The 24,770-nt window shown below is 57.1% G+C and overlaps 1 protein-coding gene and 1 long non-coding RNA gene across 4 annotated transcripts; both read left to right on the forward strand.

The window, feature by feature from the left end:
* Positions 1–564: 564 nt before the first annotated feature.
* On the forward strand, positions 565–9,775 carry LOC121091583. Its single transcript, XR_005828970.1, has 3 exons — positions 565–1,041; positions 7,713–7,905; positions 9,174–9,775. It is a non-coding gene; the product is annotated as an uncharacterized LOC121091583 (long non-coding RNA).
* A 4,723-nt stretch (positions 9,776–14,498) lies between these two features.
* On the forward strand, positions 14,499–23,453 carry LOXL1 (lysyl oxidase like 1). 3 transcript variants are annotated; one of them, XM_040602241.1, is made up of 8 exons: positions 14,960–17,662; positions 17,728–18,876; positions 20,097–20,205; positions 21,295–21,432; positions 21,761–21,917; positions 22,004–22,099; positions 22,297–22,412; positions 22,762–23,453. In XM_040602241.1, the coding sequence occupies exons 2-8, from the start codon at positions 18,618–18,620 to the stop codon at positions 22,766–22,768; spliced, it is 882 nt and encodes a 293-aa protein (XP_040458175.1). In that variant the 5' UTR covers positions 14,960–17,662; positions 17,728–18,617; the 3' UTR covers positions 22,769–23,453. The 3 variants fall into 3 exon arrangements, with proteins under 3 accessions (XP_040458173.1, XP_040458175.1, XP_040458174.1); XM_040602239.1 differs by lacking the exons at positions 14,960–17,662; positions 17,728–18,876 and adding an exon at positions 14,499–14,950; XM_040602240.1 differs by having other exon boundaries at positions 14,960–18,876.
* The last annotated feature ends 1,317 nt before the right edge of the window (positions 23,454–24,770 follow it).

Below are 24,770 nucleotides of genomic sequence, written 5' to 3' on the forward strand. Positions count from 1 at the left end.
GTCCCAGGTCTGTAAGACCCTCAACCATAATGCAGGGGATAAATTTGGGGTCTTTTCAGAAGGAACATCAAGGAATTTGGTTTGCTGCTTTATTCTGTAGCTTATCAGGGAGTTTAACCCATCATATTTGAGGGTCTGGTTATCTGGGTTTGGAGATTTTGCCTGCGGGCTTCCCCTGATGTTAACTCCCTCCGTGCCCCTCTCCCACCTGCCCCCCCAGGCTGTCCTGTTGGGGAAGCCCTACCAAAATAAAATTCCTACATGCTTGTGGCCTTGGTGGTATGGGAGCAGGTCCCATGGGAGAACAGGAGCAGGAACAACATCCTGACAGTGAGTGGCAGGAGAGGGAAAAGGGAGGGGGGGGGGGGGGGGGCAGGGAAGGGCCGGGGGCGGGGGGGGGGGGGGGGGGGGGAAGGAAAAGAAGGGAGAAAAAAGAAAAACAAAAAAGGGAGGGGGGAGGGAAAAATGTGGTGGTGGGAGGGAAGCCCTTCTGCTTCACATTGCAAAGAGCTGGATGGGCTGACCTTCCCCATCACCAGACAAGTTCACAACAAACTAAACAAGCACAGGGAGGAAAATTGCTCCTGAAACAGAGCATGGTGATGTGTGAACCGTGCCTGATGCCTCAGAGGGAGACGCTTGTCTCAGAGGGGAGCTCCGCGTGCTGCCCACGTGTCAGCCCCCTGGCTTGAAGCCATCCAGGTACCTCACCCTACACGATGCTGGGCAGCATCTCCCAGGACCCTCCTGCTTTTTCTGTCTTCTTGCAGCCAAGCATGTCATGCCAGCACCAAGGATGTGGGGAACAGATAAACAGATTCAAAACTGCTAAAAATTACCAATTTTTTTTTTTTTTGTACAGAGGGAGAAACTGAGGCAAGCAGCCACCATGCACCTTGCTGTGGAACAAGGAAGCATCGGACTTTGTCATCTCCCCAGAAAGATGAAAGCCCGAAGAAATGTAAATCTCCATGAGGGTTAAAGAAGAAGCAAGAGACTTCAGCTAGTGAGGAATTCATTCATCCTCAGCCAGGCTGGCAGGTGAGGCAGAAAACCTGCCGATATACTCAAGGTCCTAATAAGTTTGGGAGTGTCCAGTGGTTGGTCATACGGAGCTGCCTGCCGCCGCTGAATGGCTTTTATCACTCCAGACACTTCTGCTGACACGGAGCTATTTGTTTTGCAAGGGATGCTCCCTGGGCAGGGATCAGGGGAAGGATGAGCTAATGCTGCCTGACATACTTCGTTTAGGAGATAAGGCGAGGTGGGGAGGAGGAGAAGAAAGCTGGGAAAGCCTCTGGGGAGGAAAGCCCTCCCACGCTGGGAAGGGTAGTACAAGGGCGTTGGGGTGCCGGTGATACCCAAAACCCAACATCCCGGTCCAGGGCTGAACAGAATGCTAAAAGCAGTGGTTCCCTGCTCCAGCAAGTTGGGGGTGTTTCTTTATTATTTCGTTGGCCTGGGACATCTTACAAGACAGCGCATGATGACGAAGCACAGACATCCCTCTCTGTCTTCATGAGACATCAAAGCACACTTATCCCTGTATATTTTAAGCCAAACATTGTTTTCCAGCTGAAACAGGAGAGATTTTTAATGCTTCTTATTTTAGATGGATGGGGCATTTATTAGGGCAAAAATTGTCTGACAGAGGGTATCCATTGCTTCTGCTGAGGGTGAGAGGAGGTGGGGGAGGTCGAGCAGTGCAGTTGTGTCAGTGCTGGCTTAGTTTGTGACGGTGCCTCTGCAAAATGAGGGACAAAAGGCTATTCCTGCAGAAATCCAGAGCAAATCGACATGTATTTATTTACTCAATTCATTTCACTCTGCCGCTAAAATCTGGGAAGATCCTAGCCTTGTTTTCCTAAATGTAATTGCAGAGGAGGAGGGCTGGCTGTGCCCGCTTGAGCATCCCCATCCCACTCCCCATCTCCGTTTGGGGGGATTTGGGTACCCAGGAGCCCGCAGGGTCCCTGTCCCTGTTGCCACCTGATAACCTGGCAAAAACCCTTCTGAGCAAGCAGCCACCTCTTCGGCAGTGAGAGCAGCCCCAGCAGCAGCAGAAAGGGAAGGATTCATCCTGCTTCACTCGCTGTAAAGTACCCAGAGGTACCTGCTACCTCCTCGTGATGACGCCATAGGAGCCAGCTCCCAATTTATGCCAAACTGACCGAGGGATCATTCTGCAATGAATTTGTTAGGATTAATTACACTGCATCCCTGCTGAGATTTTTAACAAGATTATGCTTCCCAAGACTCACTGCTTCACTTTCTCCTCCTCCTCTTTCCTTCCCATTTCAAAGCACATTGCATGCAGCAGGATTTGGTTTTGGGGTTGTTTTTCTTCCCCCCCACCCCCTGCCAGGATGCTGGTGAGGAGGGAGGGAACAGCAGCAGCAGTTCCATCATGGGGGATGTCACTCCAGGCTGAGGCTTGGGCAAATGAGTCCCTGGGGAATTGCCCTTCCCTGGACCATGCTTCAGCTCCTGTACTGGGCTCAAGAGGTTGCTTTTCCCTGGGCAGTGCTGCCTCTGGTTTCACCAGGAGGATGGGAAGGTGGAACCCACTGGAGATGGTAGTGGGACCTGCTCTGTAGAGGTGGGGCTGGTGTTTGGTGGCTTTTTTTCTGCTGCGGAAGCAAATTCCCTCTGTGCTGGGCAGGAGGGATGGAGGCTGCTGGTCCTTTCTCATCTGATTCCCGAGAAGGATGCTGATCCATCTCAATGGCCCAAGCCCTGACCTGAGACTCTCCAGGGTGGCACTGGGTTGGTTTGGGTTCTCCCTGTGCCTGTGCTTGCTGTCCCACCCTGTGCAGCCTCCTGGCATGGGCAGATACAAGGGGAGGCATCGTTGTGCTTGGAGAGGAGCAAAACCTCAGCTGGAGCTGGGAACTTGTTGGGGGAGATCAAAAACATCTTGGCAGCAGGTTTTTCTCCAGCGCTGAGAGGCATTTTAATGTTCATGTGCTGCAAGTGATTGACTGTGTTCGTGCAGCGATGGAGAAAATAGCTGCCTTGATTTCTCTGGGGTGGCAGCGGTGAGGAGCCCACATGCCGTGGCGGGGGAAGCACCCACAGCTGGGGTGGGATGGAGGGGAAGGAGCAGGGTGGGGTGGATGGGGTTTGTGGGTGGAGAAGGTCATGATGGTGCTTTGCTCCAGCATGAGACGGGGCAGACAGGTTGCTCTGGGAAAGCCCCAAGAGATGGTGGGCTCTGCCACGTGGGTAATGAGGTGCTGGCCACGTTTTGGGGTGATTTGGCACCATTGTGGAACCTCAGCATCCAGACAAACACAGCACCGAAGGGGAAGCTCTCTGTTTGTAGAAGCATTATCCCAGGTGTGGATCTGACCACATCATGACCCATCTCCTTGCCAGAAGTTTGCTGCTGAAGCACGTGCTCCATACCTGAAACCTCACTTTCTTGCTCTGGATTATGTGTTTTCCCCTGTTGTATCCATTCTTCAGCTACCCCCACCCCTCTCTCTGCAAATCTTGCATTTCTTATCTTGAATGAAGTGATTTCTGCATCCATCTAGTCCATGATGGAGCTGCATCATCCTGGCTGTGCCCACAGCATCCCACCCAGCAAACCCCACCTCACCGTTCTGGCTGTTTCAAACCTCTTTCTGCCCACCTCATTGGATGCTTCTGGGTATTTAGCAGAATATAAATTGCTTTTATCGAAATGAAGCTGGCTTTGGGCTTGCAGCAGGAAACCTCCAACCTACTAGGCTGGTTTGTGGTTTTTTTCTCGGTAAGATTAACAAGGTTAGTCAATTAGTGTGAGCCGATTTGGGCTTGATGCTATTCTGGGCCAGGTTTAGATGCCGTGGCACGGGCGGACGTGTGGCTTCACGGCATGAGGCGGCTTTTGCAGGATAAATTAAAGTGTATTGATAATCAGCCTTGTACCAGCTGGGAGATAACCCTGCTAAACGTTTAATGGGGACAAGTGTTTTGCCTGCAAAAGGCCTTTTAGTGAGGTGCAGGGTTTTTTTGGAGAGGTGGGGGGTGATGGCTTTCTTTGAGCCACCCCACCTGCTCCCAGTGCAGGTAACAGGAGCCACAGCTTCATGTTTCTTTGCACCTGAGAGATATCCAACACCTCGCTCCGGCAACTAACTGCTCACACTTGAGCTCTGCATCTTCAGGGCTGTGTCAAATGCTTCTGGGGACCAGTTTGCACCAGTTCACTCCACACTGCCCTTAGCAGACCAATATATCTGCTTACAAGCGATCTCTCTCTTGCCGTAGGACCTGGGGACAAGCCACCCTTCCTGCAGATGGACATTGATGGGGTTAAACCAGCCTTTCCAGCTCCTCCTCATCCTCTGTTTTATTTCCCCCAGCTGGCTGCTGCCTCCTTGATGAGGGGCAAGGCTGGCTGGGGGGCACAGAGATTGTCTTGGTTCCTTCTCTCCAGGGGTGACACCAGGCATGCAGCCAGGCTCAGCCCATCCCTGCACAGGGAAGTGGGTCCCTGGGGTGGGGTGGGATGGGATGGGATGCTGAGGTGAAATGAGCTGAGATGATGGGATAAGATGAGATGAGAGTGGCTGAGGGTGCTCCGCACCCAGAGGTGGTGTGTGGACAAAGGGACAGGATGGATGCTACACCCCTGTCCTTCTGGGTAAACTCAAGGTGTCTACATGTCCACTTTTCCTCCCTCTTTCTTTCCCACAGGGAGGGAAACTGAGGCGCAGCCAGAACAAGAGCCCTTCAGCTTTCCAGTTCCTTCTTCCAAGACCAGTGAAGCAACTGGAAAGACTGGGAGCTGCTGGGACTTTTTCAAAGGGGAACAGGGGCACCTGGAAGAATTGGGCTTTACTTCTGCTTCCCAGGGATGAACACCTCCTCCATGGGGCAGAGATGTGGCAGCTCCTGAGGGGTGTGGGGAGAAGCATTTGGGGTTGTTGGAGAATATACGGTGCTTGTTCTCACTCCAGCAAAATCCCAAAACTGTTCTGATTTGGGTTTTTTAGCTACCATGTCCCAATTCCTTCTAGGCACACACCTGGATCCAGAGCTGCTGCTTCCATTTACTCATCAGCAACAAAGCAAATAAGCAGATTTATATGAAATTTCCACCTCTCCCCAACCCAAAAGCCAATTTCTCTTTTTTTCCCCAGACAGTTCTTGTCACTTTCTCAATTGCTCCTAATGGAGATGTCCATCATGGAGCGTGCGGGCGAGGACATTAACCCAGATATGATTTCAAGCGAGAAGAGATGCATTAATGACCATTTAAACCTGTGTACATAGTTGGTCCAGCCCAGGATGATGGGCTGATTTCTCTTGCTTTCCTGACAGATATTTTTTTTTTCTTCTCTTTTAAACCCAGCCACAAGCAGGGCTGAGGTTTTCAGGCTGCCCAGGCCAGCTTCAGTCGTGTTTTGGTGGAGGGAGAGGATGAGCATCATGGTGAGATGCATCCAGACCCGTACCAAGATCTCTCATCCCTTCCTCCAGGAGAGATTTCATGCTGCAGACCTTCTGCAGCAAATAGCAAGGAAAGCAAGCAGTTCTTCCTAGCCAGAAATGGCAAAAAGGAGCTGGGTTTGGGGGTTTAGGGGTGAAAACAGGGCTAACCCACATCGAGCATCTCTCCAGCCTTGACTGGAGCAGCAAACCTTCTTTTAAGTGTAAGTGCTAAGGTCCTAATGTTGCATTATATAGCATAAAGCAAGGTAATATTCAACCAATTACGCTAATGCTGCTTATTTGCTCTTGTTACAGAGAGTAATTGCTCACCCAGAAGCTATTAAATTAGATAAGAGCAGAACAAACAAAACTATTCATTTTATTCACTATATATTTATACACCTACCACTCCAGAACATAAGCAGCCACCGCTCTTTGGGTGTTAGCTATTCCACTTGTGAGCCAGACAAAGACATTTGTCACAGCTGTGGGTGGTGTTTCTCCTTTTAAAGCAGCTGTAGGAAAGACAAGGGACATGTTGGGGTTTATTTATCCTCCCTGCCATCAGCTCAAGCTTCCCACTGGTGGTTTGGAGCCTCTCCCAGGCAAGGGGGGAAACTGAGGCACAGGGGAGCATGGTCACAACCCCACTATTGACTGTGTCTGGTGAATTAAATGAGAGTTTTGGGGGACCCCATTGCAAGCATGTGCCCTTCTGGCAAGGTTTAGGGACAATCATCTGCTGGTGGCAGCTGCCACCGCTGTCCCAGCCTGCCCAGGGGAGCCAGGGCAGATGCAGGCAGGAGGGCAGCAATGGGTTAAACCTGGGGGACATATTAAAACCTGAGGGCAGCCAGAAAGAATAAAGGGTGAGGAGGAGGAGGAGGAAGAAGAAGGAGGTGGCACCACCACCCCAAAGAGGGTTGTGGCGGGAGGTTCATTGCTCCTGGTGTGGGGATGTGGCTGTAGCATCCCTGCCAGATGATGCGAGGGTCCCTTGGGGTGAGCTGGGGCTGAGGTGTCTGAAACTGCCCCAGTTCCCATCTGGGCTGTGGCTGGGACCACTGGGGCTGTGGGACAGCTTTGCCCTGTCTCTGCCCTGCTCAGGATAAGGCTCTGGCTCCTGCTCCCTGTTTGCAGCAGCCCAGGGCTGGGATGAAGCCACAGTGAAGCAGCTGGTCCAGCCTGCAGTGAGCATTGCATCCTCCTCCTCAGGGTCCCAAGGGGGGGGGGATGAGGCACAGGGGGTCACAGTACCCTACTGAGGGTCTGCTGGTTAAACCGGCTCATTTCACCAGTGTTACTGCTGAGAGGGAGATGCTCAGGGTCCTCAAGCTGGTGACTTGCTTTGAAACGTGCTACTGCACCCACGGAGGGGCTGGGGGTGCCTGGGGAGCATCAGTGGGAGGGTCTGCACCCCCTCGGGACCCAGCCAGCATCATCCCCCGGAGCAGCATGGCAAAATTCAGCTGCTTTATTTAGGTTATAGACACATCCTATAAATAACCCACTCCAGAGAAGTCTGCTGCAAACAACATGCTTTAAAAAACATGTTATTATCCACTCTGCCTTCCTAATTAATTCCATCTCCTGCCATCCATGAGTGAAGCCTGCAGGGTACCCTGCATGTGTGCCAGGCTGGGACCGCGGGAGGGGGGGGCGGTACTGGGACCCCTTGGAGGGGGTAAGACCCCCAGGGGGGATACTGAGACCCCCCAGCCGATGCTGCAGGGATGCGAGACAAGGGTGGGTGGTTTTTAGGCTGCCGAGGCTGCCATCTGCTGATGCTGGGACAGCTGAGCCACCTGGGGTCACCTCTTCTGGTCAGGGAAACCCTCGATGCTTGCATTAACATTTAACAATAATTTAAAAAATATAATTTACCCATGGGAATAGTGGGTTTGTGTTATTTTCAGGTGTTATTTGGCTGCTGGGGGTAACAGGGCCGGGGAGGGCTGGCTGGGGGTGTTCAGTCCCTGGGTGCTGCAATGCTGGTTGTGATTAATGATTCCGGTGCCTTGGTGGAGGGGAATGGGGGTGGGGGAAACGTTTGGTTTTACCTTGCGGAAATCAAAAGAGCAATGCTATGAAGGTACCAAGCCTCCTGCAGGACTTTGCTGGCTGGCTGTGACTGGGGTGCCTCCCCTGCGCGGCCGGGTGCAGGCAGCCCGGTCAGACCCAACCGTGCACCCATGGCTGCTTCCATGCCTCCCAGTGGGAATACACCAGAGAAAACCCCTCCCTACTTCCCAAAGAAAACTTTAACGCCTTTTTTTTTTCCCCAGCAGCTAATGGATACTTCGGAGCCTCTGCCCACCCCGTGCAGAGCACATCTCTCCCTGGGCTCCTGGGTGAAGATCTCCACTGCCCACAAATCCAACCCGGCTGCAACTGTGGGAGCACGGGAAGGCTGGAAAAGGAGCCCCAAGCTGCTGAGGGTGATGCCCCTGGAGATGTCCACTCCATCCTCCCTGTCTGGGGGTAAGTGTTATCCCCCAGCAAGGGCTGGCTTGCACTTGGGGACTGTGGTGGTGGCCAGGCTCAGGAGATCGGAGGAGATGCCCTTTGGGAAGGTTTGTGATGGTGGAAAGCTTCATCGACTTTAGTTTCACCTCGAGGAATGTGACGGATTTCCCCAGCTTAGCTAAGAGCCAGGTTGTGTTGTAAAGCATTAAAGCAATCCAAATGGCCTGGAAACCCGAGGCAGGAGTTTGGGGGAGATAAGGGAGGGAATGTTCCTCATGCAGAACTGCTGAGATTAGGGTGATGGCAACTTTATTCAATTTACAAGAGCTGAGAAAACCTCCAGCAAAACACATGCACTCCTGCAAGTGTGCTGGGAGCGGGCAGCCATGCGGATTAAAAGAATGCTTCTCTCGGTCACCTTTAATGTCCCTTGTGGCTGGTCCTACACTAAAGGCCAATCTGAGCTACCAAGACAAGTTGCAGAAGCTGTATTTCTCCTCCTCCACTAGCTGGCCAAAACCCTGCCACTCTGGATGCGATGCTCAGCGTGGGTAGGGCTGGGAGCCAGGAATTTGGGTGAAGCCGCAGATCCTGCCAGCTCCGTCTGCCTGTAGATGCCCCTGCGGGCTGGATGCTGAGGGACAGCATCTCCTGGGGACAGGGGGTTTCTCATCCTTTCGGAAAAGAAACCCCCCTGGATTCACATCCCAAGCTGTGCTTGGCTATAAAAGCCCAGGGGTGACGTTATTGAAGAACTTTGCTGGCATCTCTGATGAGGCCAGCACACAAACAGGGATGCAATCAGAAGCAAGTTAATTAAGAACACAGTACATGTGTGTGTGTGTGTGTGTGTGTGTGTGTGTGTGTGTGTGTGTGTAGAAAATAGCCTTTAATTGCTAAACATGACAAAGGAATGTCAGCTTGGAAAGTGAGGAGCACTGCAAGGGTTCAAAAGTACTGGGAAGCCATAAAGCAAGTTAGGGGAACACGTGTTTGGGGAAGGACCACCACCCCTTGCAGACCCTCCCCAGCCATCCCTGGGTCAGCCGTGGGGTGGGGAAGGAGCTGGCCGAGCCCAGGGAAGGTGGTGGCAGGGCTGGGACCTCCCTGCTCCATTCCATAGGTTTGTCCATGGAATTGTTCTTGAATTTTGTGTTATTTGTGGTGGTGTCCAGGTTGGGGAGAAAAAAGGAGAGAAGCCACCTCACTCCAAGCTTGATTTTTAATTTATTGCCCCAAATCAGATTTTTTCCTCCCCTCTTTTCATGCCTTCTTGCCTCAAGACCAGCTCTAGGAATGAAAGAGCTTGCACAACCCTCGTTCAGCTTTGGAGCTCCTTCCCACGGAATATCATTGCCAGACAAATTCACAGAGGAAAAAGGCTTTTAAGGACAAGACTATCCAAAAAATCCCTCTGCCACTAACTGCTGGAAGATATACAGCATCGCTTCATGTTCTCCACACCCTGGGAAACCAGGAATAAAGGCTTGGGGGGATTTTTGTGGGGCAGCAGGGTTTGGCAGTTTCGATGGCTGTGGCTGAGATGACAAATCCACCTTTCCCTGGCTTGGAAATTACCCCACGCTTAAAATTAAGAAGCAGATGGTTGAACAGGGGATTTTGAAGGCATTGGTTGTGGCAGCTGACCACCATGGCTGTCGGCAGCTGGCAGAGGAGACGTTAAGGGCTTGTTTACACCCAGCTGGTGAGTGTTTCAACAGAGATGCAGAAATAAAAGTAATAAAGTGTCTTCCATTTAGGTCAGTGGATAAATGAAGTTTCAAACAACGTTCCCCTGTTGAAAGCTCTGGCTCTGGCTGGAGAGTTTGGGTGACTTACGTGGAGGAGGATGCACACCAGGTTTCCTTGACTGCCAGCTCCTTTGTCTGCCGATGGATGCCAAAATGCCAGGTGGGATTTGCTCAGGTCCCAGTGTGAGTGTACCCTGTGCTGGCCAGGGGAAAGTCCCTTGTGCCTCAGTTTACCTTCCCAACAGCCCAGGGCAGGAAGGAGGTAACAGCAGGGCCACCACCACAGGCACAGGGATGAAGGAATGGAGCAGGAGACATCCCAGCTCCCCTGCGGTCCATCCTGAAGGATGGCTGAGACCTGACACACTCGTAGCATGCAAGGTCTCACGGCTGCCTCCCCTCCCAGCTTTCTCAATGACCAAAAGGGCACAGAGAACAAATATTTTGACTATTTCCTTTTAATTTTGATTATTTTTTAATTCCCTCCCCCGCCCCCCCTTTTTTTTTTGCCTGGGGAGAGCAAAGCCGTAAGGTCACAGGGAAAAGAGGTGATTCCTCTGCAGCAGCAGCACAAGCAGGTTTCCTTGTCCAGTGAGGGTGTAGCACCTCTCAGTTTGGCTGATTTTGAGGAAATATTAACAGCAAGAGACCGGCTCTAGCAGGGAGACGTGGCTGTCCTTGTCCTGTCACCAGCTTAGCTGGGAGGCCTTGGTCCCATCCACTCAGCCATGTAGCACAGGGGTTGAAGAGATGGGGGATGCTGACCTTGCTCCTGGGGCTTGGTGGTCCTTGGTATGGTGAGAACTGGGGAAAAGAGGGATTTTTGCTATAAGTTGTTAGAAATTGATTGTGGGAGAAGTCTGCTGTTCCCCGAAACAACCTGGTTTGGCACAAGAAAGTGGAGATTCAAGTTCAGGTAAATCCCCCTTCTTCTCCCCCGTGCTTTCCCTCACCTGGCTGTCTTGAAAAATCAAGTCAGTCCTAGAAAATACATATTAAAAAGGAGGCAGGAAAATTCTGGGAGTGAGCTTTTGGGTGAGTTTGACATGGATAGAGCCAGAGGAGCCTCTGTGCCACCATGCCCCACGGTGACCATTTGTCCCTGTTAATACATTGTGACACCCAATTACTCACGTGACTGGTTATCCCAAATGGCCTAAAAATAATAGTAAGACAAAACTAGTCTTCAAGTAATTAAGTTGCTAAATGACTTTTTAGTCACTTGGGAATTAAACTAATTCACCTTATTGGTAATTATTTCTGCAAAGGGAAAGCAGAATGAACAGGTTGAAGGATTAACTTGAAATTGGGGGTTTGAGCCTGGCGGGGAGGGATGCAGGCACTGAAGCTGTGCTGGGGGCTTGCCCCAGGCCAGCGCTGCCTCAGTTTCCCCAGCACCGTGGCTTTGCCTCGTTCTCTTTTTGGGAGCCACCCCACGATGCTGCCAGCTCTGGTGCTGGATGCCGGCACCCACATACACTCCTGCGGGATCCTTATAAAAAGAAAGGGGGAGAAAATGGTTCCGGGAGTCCAGCACCTTTGCCCCCTTCTCCCACCCCACCTCGGGAAGGGGTTTCTGTGGGACTAGAGTGGAAGCAGCCACTGCAGGGCTGGCTGTTCCTCGCCGCTGTCACCCCAGGTGCGGTGGCACGGCAAGCGTGGGCTGCTGGCACCATCTAGTGGGGGTGGGACCCCCGGTACAGCAGGACATAGTCCCTCCTGTCACACCTTGGTGGCTCAGGGTCCTGCTTTGAGGCAGATGCCCTCTGGCCACCCCCTTCTTGCATCCTCTCTGGGGATGCTGAACCTGCGTGGGGATGCAGGGTGGGACCCTGCATGTCCCCAACCCTCCCCGTTAAGGGTTATGGGGCTGGTAGCCTGTCCCCTCGGACACAGCATCCAGGTGGCATCTCATGGCCTGGCGAGCGGGATGGGGTGCGGAGCCATGCAGGACCCCCACTCATGAACCAAACCTATAGGGACCCCCCCATCATCCCTCCAGTCCCCTCCTGCCTCACACCGGTGTGGGGGTAACCCTGTGCCTGCTGCGTGTGTGTCCCTATGTCCCACCAAGTCCTATCGCTCCCCCAGATCCCGGCTGCCTGGTGGGCTGGAGCGATGCAGAGGGGAGTGACCGGCGGCCAGCCCCCTCATGTCCCTGTCCCCACTCAGGCCAGGCAGCCGTGGGGCTGTGGAGGAGGAGGTTAGGCCAGGCTTTCCTTCCTGGCCAGCCGCACTGCCTATTACATCAACTCTGGTATTTCCAGTCCCTGCGGGGAGAAGGGAGGAGCGCGGGCGGGAGCAGGGGGAGCAAGGAAAAGCAAAGAAATATTGGGGGATGCAGGGAACTGGGGGGTCCCACGCAGGGGATTCAGGCCCTCTGGAAAAGCCTGGTGCAAGGATCCCCTGTGGTCAGGCTGGCCTTGGCCCCTGGCCTCATCCTGGCTTCATCCCCAGCTTTGGGGCTGGGAACAAACGCAGCAGGAGGGGGGGAAAGGAGAAAAGGAAAAATCTACACGTGGAAAACACACGGCCCTACGGCCAGGACTTAAAGCAACAGGAAAGTGCCAGGCAGCACAAGGGCAGCTCTGGGGACAGGGGGGTGGCAGGGACTGGGCTGCCCACTCCAGCTTTCGGGGTGCTGCCTCAGTTTCCCCAGGGTGGCAGATGGAGGGAAGGATGCTGGGATGTTTTTTCCCAGCTTCATCTCTGCCTTGAAATATCCCCCTGTGGATGCCAGGCTGGGGTCACGGGGCTGTAAAAAGGCTGGGGCGCGGGGTGTTGGGCGTCCCTGTGGAGGACGAGGCCCTGGGGCTCAGTTTGCCCAGGCTCTTCATGCGGTGATGTGGAGGAGCGAGCCAGGGCGATGGCCCCAGCATGGTGATGGGTTCGGGGTTCACATGGGCTGGCTCCAGCCAGCAGCAGGGTTGCCCCCCCCCCCAGATGTGCTCCTCGCCCCCACCTCCCACCCCACCTTTCTGTTTAATATTTCCAGCCCTGAGTTACCAATCAGTCTTTGGTTTTAATTCCTCCCTGGGGCTTAAAACCTTTTGTGCAGGATTCGTCCTCATTTGGGATACAAAAGCAGGGGAAAAAAACCCAAATTGTCATCAACAGGCAAATTCTGGGGGGAAGCTCCATTTTTTTGGCAGTTTCCCCTTTGAAACCTGCCGAAAGCTTTCGTGAGGGAGTGAAGGTGCTTGTCCAGGCCCTCACCCTGGTATCAGGCCTCCGGTGGGACAGTCACTGGTGTGAATTTGGGTCCCTTTGGGGAAGAACAGGGTCCTTCCGAGCAGGGACGCGGGGCAGGGTCGCATGGCATTCACCCCCCACCCCCCCCCTCCGATGCTTTCCACGAGCCCTAACACTGTTCCGCGGCCATTGTACAACATCAAAACCTGCAGAATTCAACCCAAACGTCGAAGGTGTGCAGAGTGCCAGGGTGAAAAAAAGTGTAACCCCCGACATTTCGGGTTTTTACGCCAGCGGCTGCACTGGGCGAGCAGCCAGCGCCCCGCAGCCCGTCCTCCCGGCGCCCGGCGGGCAGGATGCGTGCGGCAGGCGGTACTGGGGCCAAACCCCGCAGCGTTCGCCCCAAAGCTGAAGGCGTGAATCACTCCAGGGCTAAAAAAAAGGCGTAAAGCCCCCGAAAGCGCAGCGTTTGACGCCGAGTGGCAGCATCTCGCGCGCAGGAGCCCCCCGCAGCCCCCCCGCCCCGCTCCAGGAGGGCAGCTCCGTGCCGGAGGCGGTGCCTAGGACCCGGGGCGCCGCTGCCCCCCGCGCTCCGCTCCCCTCCCGCCGCCGCCGCCGGGGAGCGCGGCCGCTCCGCCCGGCCCGGGAACCGCTCCGCCCGGCCCGGCAGCCGCTCCGCCCGGCCCGGGAGCCGCTCCGCCCGCCCCGGCAGCCGCTCCGCCCGGCCCGGGAACCGCTCCGCCCGGCCCGGCAGCCCCTCCGCCCACCCCGGGAGGCGCTCCGCCCGGCCCGGGAACCGCTCCGCCCGCCCCGGCAGCCGCTCCGCCCGGCCCGGGAACCGCTTCGCCCGCCCTAGCAGCCCCTCCGCCCGCCCCGGGAACCGCTCCGCCCGGCCCGGCAGCCGCTCCGCCCGGCCCGGCAGCCCCTCCGCCCGCCCCGGGAACCGCTCCGCCCGCCCCGGCAGCCGCTCCGCCCGCCCCGGCAGCCGCTCCGCCGGGGCTGGGCGGCGGGCGCTGGGGGAGCCGCGGCGGGGCCGGGGCCGGCGCTGACGGGATGGCGCGGCGGGCAGCGTGGGGGCTGTGGGCAGCGCTGGGCTGCGGGCTGTGCCTGCTGGCGGGCGGGCAGCAGCAGCAGGCGGGCGGGCAGCCCTGGCGGCAGCTGATCCAGTGGGAGAACAACGGCCGGGTGTACAGCCTGCTCAACACCGGCGCCGAGTACGTGCCGCCGGGGCAGGAGAGACCCGGAGGGAACCGGCTGCTGCTGGCGGGAGCGGTGACCGGCGGCACGGGCAGCGTGCGGCGGCAGGCACCGGCCGTCCCGCCGCGGCCGGGCTCCGAGACGGTGCGGGGGCAGACGCGGCACCCCTTCGGCTTCGGGCAGGTGCCCGAAAACTGGCGGGAGGGGCCGGTGGGCGACAGCACCCCCTCGCAACGGGCCCGGCCTGCCGGCCGCCTGCGGCAGCCTTCCTCCGCCTCCTCCGCCTCCTCCTTCGCCTACGCCTCCGCCGGGCAGCCCGCGTACCCCCAGCTCCCCTTCGCCCCCCAGTACGAGCCCTACGAGGCGCCCCGGGCGTACGACGAGGCGTACACCTACTACCGCAGCACCGGCACCGGCACCGGCGGGGCGGCCGTGGCGGCGGCGGCAGCGGGGGCCAGCGTGGTGTACCCCTTCCAGCCCCGGGCACGCTACGAGGACTACGGGGAGGAGCAGAGCCCCTACAGAGCCCAGGGCTACTACCCGGCGGCCGAGCGCCCCTACGTGCCCGCCGCCCCGCAGCCGGCCGATGGGCTGGACCGCCGGTACTCCCACAGCTTGTACCACGACGCGGGGGGCCCACCGGAGCAGGGCGGCTCGGACTCGTATGCCAGCCAGCATCCCACCGGGCAGGGCATCGCGCCCGCCGACAACCTGCAGGCACCCGGGACTGGGTACGGGGGCCAGTACCCCCCCCTACGAGCCGCAGCCACAGCCGCCTTTTCGGGCGCTGGAGCCTTACGGGGTTCCGCGCCCCGAGTCCTACCTGCCTGCCAGGAGCCCCGAAATACCGCAGGCCGTCCCAGATAGCCAAGCCCGGGTCAGCGTGGGCAGCGTCTACAGGCCCAGCCACGGCGGACGGGGTGAGTCTGGGGGGGACCCCGGGGTGGGTGGCAGCTCCCTGGGGGGGGATGGTGCCCTGGGTGCTCCATCACCTGGGGGAGACGGCGTCCCCGAGGGCACAGCCCTCTGCACGTGTCTGGGGCCAGTTGCGCTCCAAGGATGCTGCCTGCCCCAGTGCTATGGGGACAAATGTGGCAGAGGGGCCACCAAGGGGCTGTTAGAGATGCTACATATTTTGGGAATGATGTTTGAGGTGGTGAAAAACAGGGAGGAAAGGGAAGGTGTGTGAAGGAGCAAGTCCCAATGGGGTCTGGGCTGGGGCTGTGCCATGTCCCAGGTCACCCTGCATTTTTGTGGAGTGGGTCTGTGCTGTGTCCCCAGCCAGCCCGCCTGCGTGGGGTGGCTGTGTGCCGTGGGTTGGGGTCATGCCAGCTCCTGGGGTGGCCGTATGCCATGTCCCTGGTCATCCTGCATCCATGGGGTGGCTGTGTGCCGTGGACTGGGGACACACCGTGCTCCTGGGGTGGGACAGTGCCGTGTTCTGGGCCATCCTGGCCATGTGCCCTGTGCCAGGGCACGCTCAGTTCATAGCTGGATCTGTGCTGCCTCACTGGGGGCCAGTCACCCCATCACCTCCCTGTGCCGGCCACAGCAGGGGACCAAGGTTGCTGCAGGGACGCCGTCGTTTCACGTCCTACTGACCCCGATCCTGATGAAATCCTGTGGCTTTTCTCTGAGGCTTGCCAAGAGTGTTTTTGCTCCGTGGTGAAATTGGAAGCAAGGCTGGAGGGCGTGAGGAGCAGCAGCCTGGGGGATCTGTTCCCTGCCTGTCCCTTGGGAAACCCATGTCAGCTGGAGCCTCTGACCTGTCTGACCCCATAACCCATCCAGCCCCATCCCTAGTTTCTGAGAAAAACCCATCCCAGAGGGTTTGTACTGGGGGAAGCGTTTATCCCAGCCCTGCCCCATTGCGTGCAAGTGAGTAAACACAGCGAGAGCAGCCGGGCTGGGTCAGCCTGAGGTCCGGCCAGCCCCGCCGAAAATGTGTGGGAAAGAGCTTGGGAACAGAATTTGTGCAGAGAAGGTCTTCCTCCAGATCTCTGCCTACCTTGCCAGGAGCAGCCGCTTCTGCCGGGTGAGGGATGCAGGGGTGAGGGATGCTGGCAGTCCCGTGTCTCTGGGGAGGGATGTCTGGGGACAGCTGCCCTGCAGATGACACGAGGCGACAGAGGGAAATGGGAAGATGCCTGCCAAGCTTATCTTATTCCTGTTGGCAAAGGCTCTGTCCTTCAAGGATACCTGGAAGCTGGGCCAGGAGGTGATGGGGCTGTGGCTCTGCCAGGGGGATCGGGCTGCCCACAGGTGGGTGGACAACCCTTGTTAGCCAATGAGCCCACCACTGGGACACCTACCTCCCGGTGAAGGAGCCCCCAGCCTCCTCCTTTACATTTTTCCTTAATTAATCTAAATAAGGGAATAAAGATCATCCCACCAGCCCAGGGAGGTGGCTCTCTGCAGCCACCCTGCTGCCTGGCCTCTCCTCCGGGTCACCTGCTGCTCTCTCCAACCAAAGTTTGTTTGGGGAAAGCTGTCACCTCCCTGGGGGTCACCAAAAATACCTCCAAGCCTGTCACCTGCAGGGCCACCCTTTGGGCAGGTTTCTTAATTAGTCAAAACACTTTATAAAGCCGAATCAGATGTTAATTATGCGCCTAAGCTCTTTAAGAGCCTCCTAATCCCACCGGGCTCTGCCAGGAATGTGCGGCATTCCTGGCCCCTCGCTGGGGCACCTGGAGGGTTAATTAAGCAATTAGATCCCACTGGTTTTTATGAGGGGGTTTATTGGGGCATGTGTGGGGGTTTACTGGGGCTTGTGTGAGCATCGTGGGTCATCTGCCTCCCTCCACCCAAACCAGCCAATGAAGACATCTTGAGATATGAGAGCTTCCAGCCCTAAATCTTTAAGTGGCCAGGCCATGGGGGAGGTGCGGGAGGAGCATCTCATGTGGCTTGGTCAAGGGAAGGGGAAGACCAAGCTTTGGCAAGGAGATGGGGAGGACACACCAAAAGTTTTCGTGTCTCCGGCTCACAGCCTCTGCAGGGGACTCAAGTGCCACCCAAGTCTTGCTCAGGGGCTGAATCATCTCATGCAAAGGAGGTCTTGGCTGGTGAAAGCCAAGCCCACGTGTCCTTTTAAGCCATGGGGGCAGATACCTCGCCCCTCCTTGTGGGGTTTGACCAAGGTGCCAGTTCTCACTGGGGGTCCCCACTCTCAGCTGACCCCCAGGAGGCATCTCCGGGGGCTTCCTCACCCTGACCCCTCCTCAGACCCCTGCCCTCTGCTTTTCTCCATCTCCAGCAGACTTTTTTTGCTTTGCCCTCATGGAAACGGATTGTCTGGGGTTTGTTGTTGAATGGGAGCAGGTTTTGGAAATCCCATGGGGGATTTTGGTACCCACTAAGCTTGAGTTGTGGTGGCTGTGGTGACATCTGAGGATGGGGCACCTGGGCCAGGAGATGACAATCTTGTTGGGAAAGTCTTCCTTTTGTGGGATTGGGAATGGGTTTAGGTTGATTTTGTTGCCATCTTCAGGCATTTAACAACCAACAGGGGATCTTGAGAAGATTCAGTGGGGGTGGGATGGGGGGATGAAGAGGTGTGCCAAGAGGTGCTGGAAAAGGGATGCTGCAGGGCTGGAGTGTGATGTTGGGGTGAAGGGCTGAATCTGGAGGTGCTGGAGGAGGGATGCTGCAGCGCTTGGCTTGGCTGGGCTGGGATGAAGGGGTACACCAGGAGGTGCTGAAGGAGGGATGCTGTGGGGATGGGATGGGGACACAAAGGGTTGCATCTTGGTCACTCGGGGGTGTCCCCATGTCCCCGTCCCCACTGCTCACAGCCACCCCCTTCAGTGGTCCCAGGGCTGGGACCCAGCACGACTGTGCACAGGGAGGCAAAGCAGCTGCCCTCTTTGAAAACTGCTGGGGCTGGGATTTTTCGGCTAAGCCCAGCACACCTGCACAAACAGCTCGGTGGGGAGCAGGCCTGCTTTTTTTTATTATTCTAATTTTCACGGTGAATAAGAAGGAAATCTTCTCTGGCAGCTCCCCGGGGCAGGCCAAGGGGTGGGGGAGGAAAAACAAACATTTTCTTGCTGTGGTTGTCCCTTTTCAGAGGCGATAGCGGGGGGCTGCCAGGCCCCCTGACTTGCTGGAGGTGGAGAAGTGCTGGCTCAGCAAAAACGATCAGGACTTGGCCAGCCCCAGATGGGGACAGTTTGGTGCCCTGCTGAGATAAGGGGACATTTGCAGGATGGTGGGGCCGATCCTGCCATCTCATTAACCCCAGCGATGCCGGCGCTTGCGGTTTGACCCTTCGCTGCCATGTCTGAGCTGAAAATCAGGCGTGAGACCCTACAATAACAACGGGGCCATCCAGGGCAAGCTCCGTCGTGGGGGGAAAATAAAACTCCCCGTTGGTAAAGGAGTCGGGTTTCTCTCTGGAGCGTACAAGAATTTATTATAAACAACAGCAGGGAGGAAAAGCTGTTTTATAAATGATGACAAATGTTCCTCTCGCAAGCGGGACAGGGCCCAGGGGTCTTTCTGCACTGCTTTTTTCATTATTAATTTTTTTTAAGTGGGGGGAAAAAGTCTTTCCAAGCTCTCCCAATTTCCCCCCTGGCGTGCATGGCCCCCCATGGGTATTACATCAGCAGCGATGACCAAGCAAGCAGGGCAGGAAACGAGCTCCAAAGGAGTGACGTGATCCCTCGAGGGAAGGCAGGCCAAGGAACAAGAAGGCATTGTTCTTTTTGCCTGTGGAAAAAAAAAAAGGGGGGGAAAAAAAGGGAAAAAGGGGGGAAAAAAAGGAAATGTGCTGGAAACTGGGTGCAAAGGGTGGAACTGGTGTGGCTGGAGACCCCTGGTCCCTTGAAAGGGGATAGAGGTGAGGATGAGGGATGGGGAGGGGTGTGGGGATGGGAAGGGGAATGAAGGGTGAGGATGGGGATGATGATGGTGACAGGGATGGAGATGGGGGTGAAGATGGCAGTGAGAATGGGGATGGGGGTGAGGATGGAGACTGGAATGGGAATGAAGATGGGGATGGGGATGAGGATGAGGATGGGGTTGAGAATGAGGATGGGGTTGAGAATGAGGACGGGGATGGATATGAAGACAAGGACGAGGATGAGGACAAGGATGAGGATGGGGATGAAGATGAGGACAGGAAGGGGTTTGGTGTTGAGGATGAGGATGGCAATGGGGTTGTGGATGAGGATGGGGCTGGGGACAGACCGGGAGGGAGATGGAGCTGAGCATAGGGATGTGGACGGGCAGGTGAGCTCACAGGAAGGAGAGGTGCTAAGCAGAGGTTGTGGAGCAGGGCTTGACTTTGCAGAGGGCTAGGAGAAGGGAAACTGAGGCACAGAGTGCCTGGGGAGCATTCCCCCCCACCCCAGTCCTTCTTGAGGTGCAGATGTAAGGATGCTTTCTCGGCTGGTGGTCCCAGAGGAGCCTTTGGGAGGGGGAGGAGTGAAAGGGTGTTGCTGGGGGGGAGTGCCAGCTCCAGCTGGGCTCCGTAATTCTTTTGGAAAGTGAGGCAGCCCCCGCCCATCCCTGCCGCTGTCTGTCCACAGCCCGGCTTGGCCCCAAGCGCAGGGCAACGTCGGGAATTCGAGGAGGGGAGGGATAATGGCGTAGAGGCCCCGGGGTTAGCAGAGCCCCCACTTTCACCCCTGTTTTGTGGTGGAAAACAGGGAACAGGGCAGGAAATAGGGACACACCCCCCTGCTTTTTTGGGGGTTATGTCACCCCCTGTCTCTGGCTGCTGCAGTGGTGGGAGCTGGGGGACTCCAAGGGACCCCAATAACCCCTCGCAGGGCAGCCGAGCACGACGAGCAGCTGGGGCTGGGTATAGTTGCTTGCAGGAGGACGGGTTGAGCAATCCCGGTGTAGGAAAATGGAGGACTGGGATTTGCCAGCAGGAACTGGAGGGGAAGGGGAGGGGAAGGGAGGATTTTCCGTCTGCAGCTTAAAATTAAAAAAACGTGGTGGTGACCGAAGCAAAATTTCCCCACTAGGTCGGGGCTTGCTGCTTCGAAGCAGGGACTGCTGTGTCCCCAAGCCTTGTCCTTGTCTTCAGGGCTGTCCCCATCCTCCTGGCAGGTCTCCCCGACTTGGTGCCGGACCCCAACTATGTGCAAGCATCCACCTATGTGCAGCGAGCTCACCTGTACTCGCTGCGCTGCGCAGCTGAGGAGAAGTGCCTGGCCAGGTAGGAGCAGCCACGGGGTGTGGGCTGCGTCCTGGGGCGAGGGGTACATGGGGACACAGGGCAGTGAGGGGGGTCCTGGGGCGAGGGGTACATGGGGACACAGGGCAGTGAGGGGGGTCCTGGGGCGAGGGGTACATGGGGACACAGGGCAGTGAGGGGGGTCCTGGGGCGAGGGGATATGTGGGGAGAGAGAGGGGTCCTGGGCCAAGGGGGTACATGGGGGCACAGGGGAGAGAGGGGGGTCCTGGGGCAAGAGTGTACATGGGGACACGGGAGAGAGCGAGGTCCTGGGGCGAGGGGGAGATGGGGAGTGGGCAGGTGGGGGGACTAGCGGGCAATAAGGGATGTGCTGGTGGGAGAGAAGGATGGAGGAGGATGAAGAAGGATGGAGGAGAGGGGAAGGAAGGGGGAAAGGGAGGAGGGAAGGGTAAGGAGGAAAAGGATGAAGGAGAAGGATGAGGACAGAATGAAAGGGAAGGATAGGGAGGGGAAGGGGAAAGGGGAGGAGAAGGATGAAAAAGGTAGAGGAGAAGGGAAGGATAGGGAAGAGGGAAGGGAAAGGGAAGAGGTATGGAGAAGAAGGAGGACAAAGGAAAAGAATGGAGAAGACAAGGAAAGGAGAAAGGGAAGGATAGGGAACAGGAAAGAGGAAAGGGAAGGGGAGGGAGGAGAAAAGGAAAGGGAAGCAGGAAGGGAAAGGAGAAGGATGAAGGAGAGAAACAAAGGCGAAAGAAGAGGAAAGGTGAAAGGGAAGCAGAAAGGGGAAGAAGGATGAAGGAGAGGAGAAGGAAAGAGGGAACGGCAAAGGAAAGGGCAAAGCCAAGTCTGAAGCAAAGCACAGAGCAAAGCAAAGCCCAGAGGAAGGTGCCTGGCAGGTGCTGCAGGCAGGGGACCTTCTCTTCTCTCATTCTTTTTTCGTAATTTCCTTTTCCGTGGAGGAAACCCTCCCTACAGAGGCACTTGCTGGGGATTCTCCTCCTCAGGGTGCCAGCACTGAGGCTATGCCCTGCGCCTGGGGGGGCTCCTGTCCCCGGGGCTGGGACCAAGGGCAGGGGGGCCATGGGCATTGACCTTTCCTGATGTCCCCAGCACTGCCTACACCGCCGAAGCCACCGACTACGATGTGCGGGTGCTCCTGCGGTTTCCCCAGCGGGTGAAGAACCAGGGCACAGCCGACTTTCTGCCCAGCCGGCCCCGGCACAGCTGGGAGTGGCACAGCTGCCACCAGTGAGTGTCCCCACCTCCCCTCCGCCAGCCCTCCTTTACACTGCAGTTTTAAGGCTTTTTAAATGGCATTTAAAAAACTGTTTTAAATGGCATTTCCCCATTTTTGTGGCTTTGCTTGGAGATCTTGGGGTGGGGGGTGACCTTGCTTTGCCTCTTTGTTGCTAAAGCCACCAAGCTCCTGCCATTAATGTCCCCAAGGAGGGAGCTGGCAAGCTGGTGTGGATCTGGAGTTGATGGGGAGCCACCAGAATCACATCTGGGGAGGGACCGGCACCATGAGGGGGGCCACCCTGACTGTGTGTCACCCCCTCACCATCCCCATCCCCAGGCACTACCACAGCATGGATGAGTTCAGCCACTATGACCTGCTGGATGCCACCACAGGGAGGAAGGTGGCCGAGGGCCACAAAGCCAGCTTCTGCCTGGAGGACACCACCTGCGATTTTGGCAACCTGAAGCGTTATGCCTGCACAGCCCACACCCAGGTGTGTTTGGGGGGGGGAGACGTTCCAAGGGCTTCTCAGGGTTCACCCCTCCCAGAACCCCCTCAACCCCCTTTTTCTACCTGCAGGGCTTGAGCCCAGGCTGCTACGACACCTACAACGCCGACATCGATTGCCAGTGGATCGATATTACGGATGTGCAGCCAGGGAATTACGTCTTAAAGGTGGCCGGGATCGTTGGGGGAGATTTTTTAGGGGAGAACATTACTGGTTTGGGGTTGGCTTGGGATCTTCTCAACCATGAAGTTCGGGACCATGCACCTTCTTTGGTGCCATCCCTTTAGCATGGGTTTAGGGGCTGCTCATCTCCCCTGTTACTCATTTTTGGGGGTGTTTTTCCTCCCCTTTCCCCCATTTTTAGGTTCAAGTGAACCCCAAATACATTGTCCTGGAGTCGGACTTCACCAACAACGTGGTGAGGTGCAACATCCATTACACCGGACGCTATGTCGCCACGACAAACTGCAAGATTTCACAGTAAGGAGATGTCGGTCTGTCCTCTGTCCATCTCTCCTCTGTTCTTCCCTCAGCTTCAAAAAAACCCAGAGATGGGGGTTGGACCCAAGTGGTTTAATTCTGTTTTTCCTCCCTTGCATCTGGGTTTTCTCTGTGAGTATTAGAAAAAAAAGCTGGATTTGGCAGCGGTGGAGGTGGGGGTCGTGTCTTGCTCCCTTTTGGGGTGTTTATATTGAATTTCCTTGTTATTCTGGGGAAGAACAAAGCTGAGTTTCAAAAGAACCTCCCCTCTGCTTTTGAAACGTTTTTAAATGTCTTCCTAAGCGCATTCCCCAACTCCTGGGATATTTTTTTTTTTGTCTTCTTTCAGATCTTGATGGGAGCAGGGCCGGAGGGACGTCACCTGCTCCAGCCTCTGACCCCCTCTTGAAAGTGCCTGAGCTGGCTCCTCTTTCCCACTGGATACCCCAGAGCCCATCAGCAGCTCCTCGAGCCCCCCCCTGCCCCCAAATCAAAAAACATTTCTTCACGTTAAAAGGAGGGGAAGCGAGAATGACTCTTCAAAATATTTTTTTATACTTAACTTTTCTTTAACCTTTGGGGTTTTTTCCATTTCCTAAGGGAAACTGATGCTGAGGTTTAGCTGGAATAAAGGCAGGGGCCCATAAACGGCAGTATAAATGATGTAAATCGCATATTAGCAATAGAGAGCTCTGTAGTCTTTAACCCCTTTGGCATTTTTGGGGGGGTGTCTCTGGCAATGCCGCCTCCCCAGGAGGGGAAGAAGACAGCCTGGAGTTGGAGGTGCTGCCCTGGCAGGGATGCTCAACCCCTCTTCTCGAGGCGGCTGCCATGCCGGGATGCTCTGATTACTTTGGGACCAAAGGTGCTGGAAATCCCGTCACTGTAACAGGGGCTCGCTCCGTTTGTTTGGCTTTTAAGAATAGGGAGGGAGTCCTTGAGATGACTGGAAGTCTTGGTTTATTATTATTGTTATTAATATTATTATTATTATTTTCACAAGCTTTAAAACCAGAAATCATTAAAACACATTGCTTTTGAGGGTTTGGTGTTTAACTGAGGCCGCGGTGCCACACGACGGCCCACAAAGGAGGGATGTCCCAGGATGGCCCCAGTCCAGGAATGGGATGGGGGTCCCTCCCGAGGGGTGACCTAAGGGGAAGCCATTGACTTTTCCACGTTGTCCTTTAACGCTGGAGAGCAAAGGGCACAGCACGTGGGGAGGGCGGGGAAGGCTGCGCTCCCCAAAACACCCCAAGGGCTCCTGCGCCTGCCCTGCCTGGGAAGGAGCATGGGACACGGCCACCCCCTTGGTGACATCCCCTGTGCTTCGGGAGCCACAGTCCTGCGTCAGCCCCTGCGCCCCAACCCCTGCTCCCCCTTCCTCCTCGACACCGCCCCCACCCCGACCCCGGCCACCTCCTGTCCCCAGCGGGTCCCGCCCGCCGCCAGGCTCCGCCCGGGGCCGCCCCCGCCCCTCCCCGCCCGGGGGGGCTGCGGGGGGTCTCGGGGCGGCTGTGGGCTCCGCGGGTGCTCCCCGGGAAGAGCCCCCCGGCCCGGGGGCCGCTGCCAGGCGCGCAGCCCCAGGACGCAGCGGGGCAGCCCCGGCCCCCGCCCCGCCAAGGGACGCCCCGGCCCGGCAGCAGCTCGGCTCCGGGGGCCGCACGCCCGAGGTAAGGGACGCTCCGGCTGAGGGGCACCCCGGCGCCCCCCCCGACGCCCTAACGGACCCTCCGGCTCATTCAGCCCCGACCGACGGCCGCCCCGGCTCCCCCCGCGGCTGCCCCAGCTCGGGTTCAGCCCCGGCTGCCTCCCCCCAGCCCCGGCCGCCTCCCCCCAGCCCCGGCTGCCTCCCCCCAGCCCCGGCTGCCTCCCCCCAGCCCCGGCTGCCCCACGGACGCTTCGGCCCCGCGGCCGTTTGGGGACAGAGGCGGCACCGGGGCTGCCGGAGGGTCCCAGGGCCCTGCTCGACACCCGCTGCCCCCCGGCTCTCGCCCCCCCAGCCCCCCCCAGCCGGCATCTGGGAGCTGGGAACGGCCAACCGTCTCCAGCTCCCCCGCCCCACAGGCAGCCCCGACCCCCCCCAGCCTGTGCCCGGCGGGTGGCCCTTCACCGGAGCGGAGTGCCCCTACCTCGGGCGTGTGGCCCCCAAGGGAGGGGGGGTGCCAGTGCCGGGGCTGTCACTTGTCCCCTTCCAGGAGGGCCCTCCCGAGGGCGCTGGGGTCCTTCCCTGGCCGAGCCCGAGCCCCCCACCCCAGGCTCAGCCTCCCCCCCAGGAGCAGTGGCCAGAGGTCAGAGGACCCAGCTGGGATCCCTCTAGGGCGAGGGGACTGTTCCCGTGTCACCCATGAGTGGGGC

Source organism: Falco naumanni, chromosome 7 (assembly GCF_017639655.2).
Source record: "Falco naumanni isolate bFalNau1 chromosome 7, bFalNau1.pat, whole genome shotgun sequence".
In the NCBI taxonomy this organism is placed as follows: Eukaryota; Metazoa; Chordata; class Aves; order Falconiformes; family Falconidae; genus Falco; species Falco naumanni.

What these genes read in the sequence shown, in the direction of transcription:
- LOXL1 (XM_040602239.1), top strand. Translation starts at nt 14,617, where the DNA reads ATGGGCTGGACCGCCGGTACTCCCACAGCTTGTACCACGACGCGGGGG. An exon ending in GCCCAGCCACGGCGGACGGG is followed by an intron (nt 14,951 to 20,096) that starts GTGAGTCTGGGG and finishes TCCTCCTGGCAG; the next exon opens with GTCTCCCCGACTTGGTGCCG. An exon ending in CAGGGAATTACGTCTTAAAG is followed by an intron (nt 22,100 to 22,296) that starts GTGGCCGGGATC and finishes CCCCATTTTTAG; the next exon opens with GTTCAAGTGAACCCCAAATA.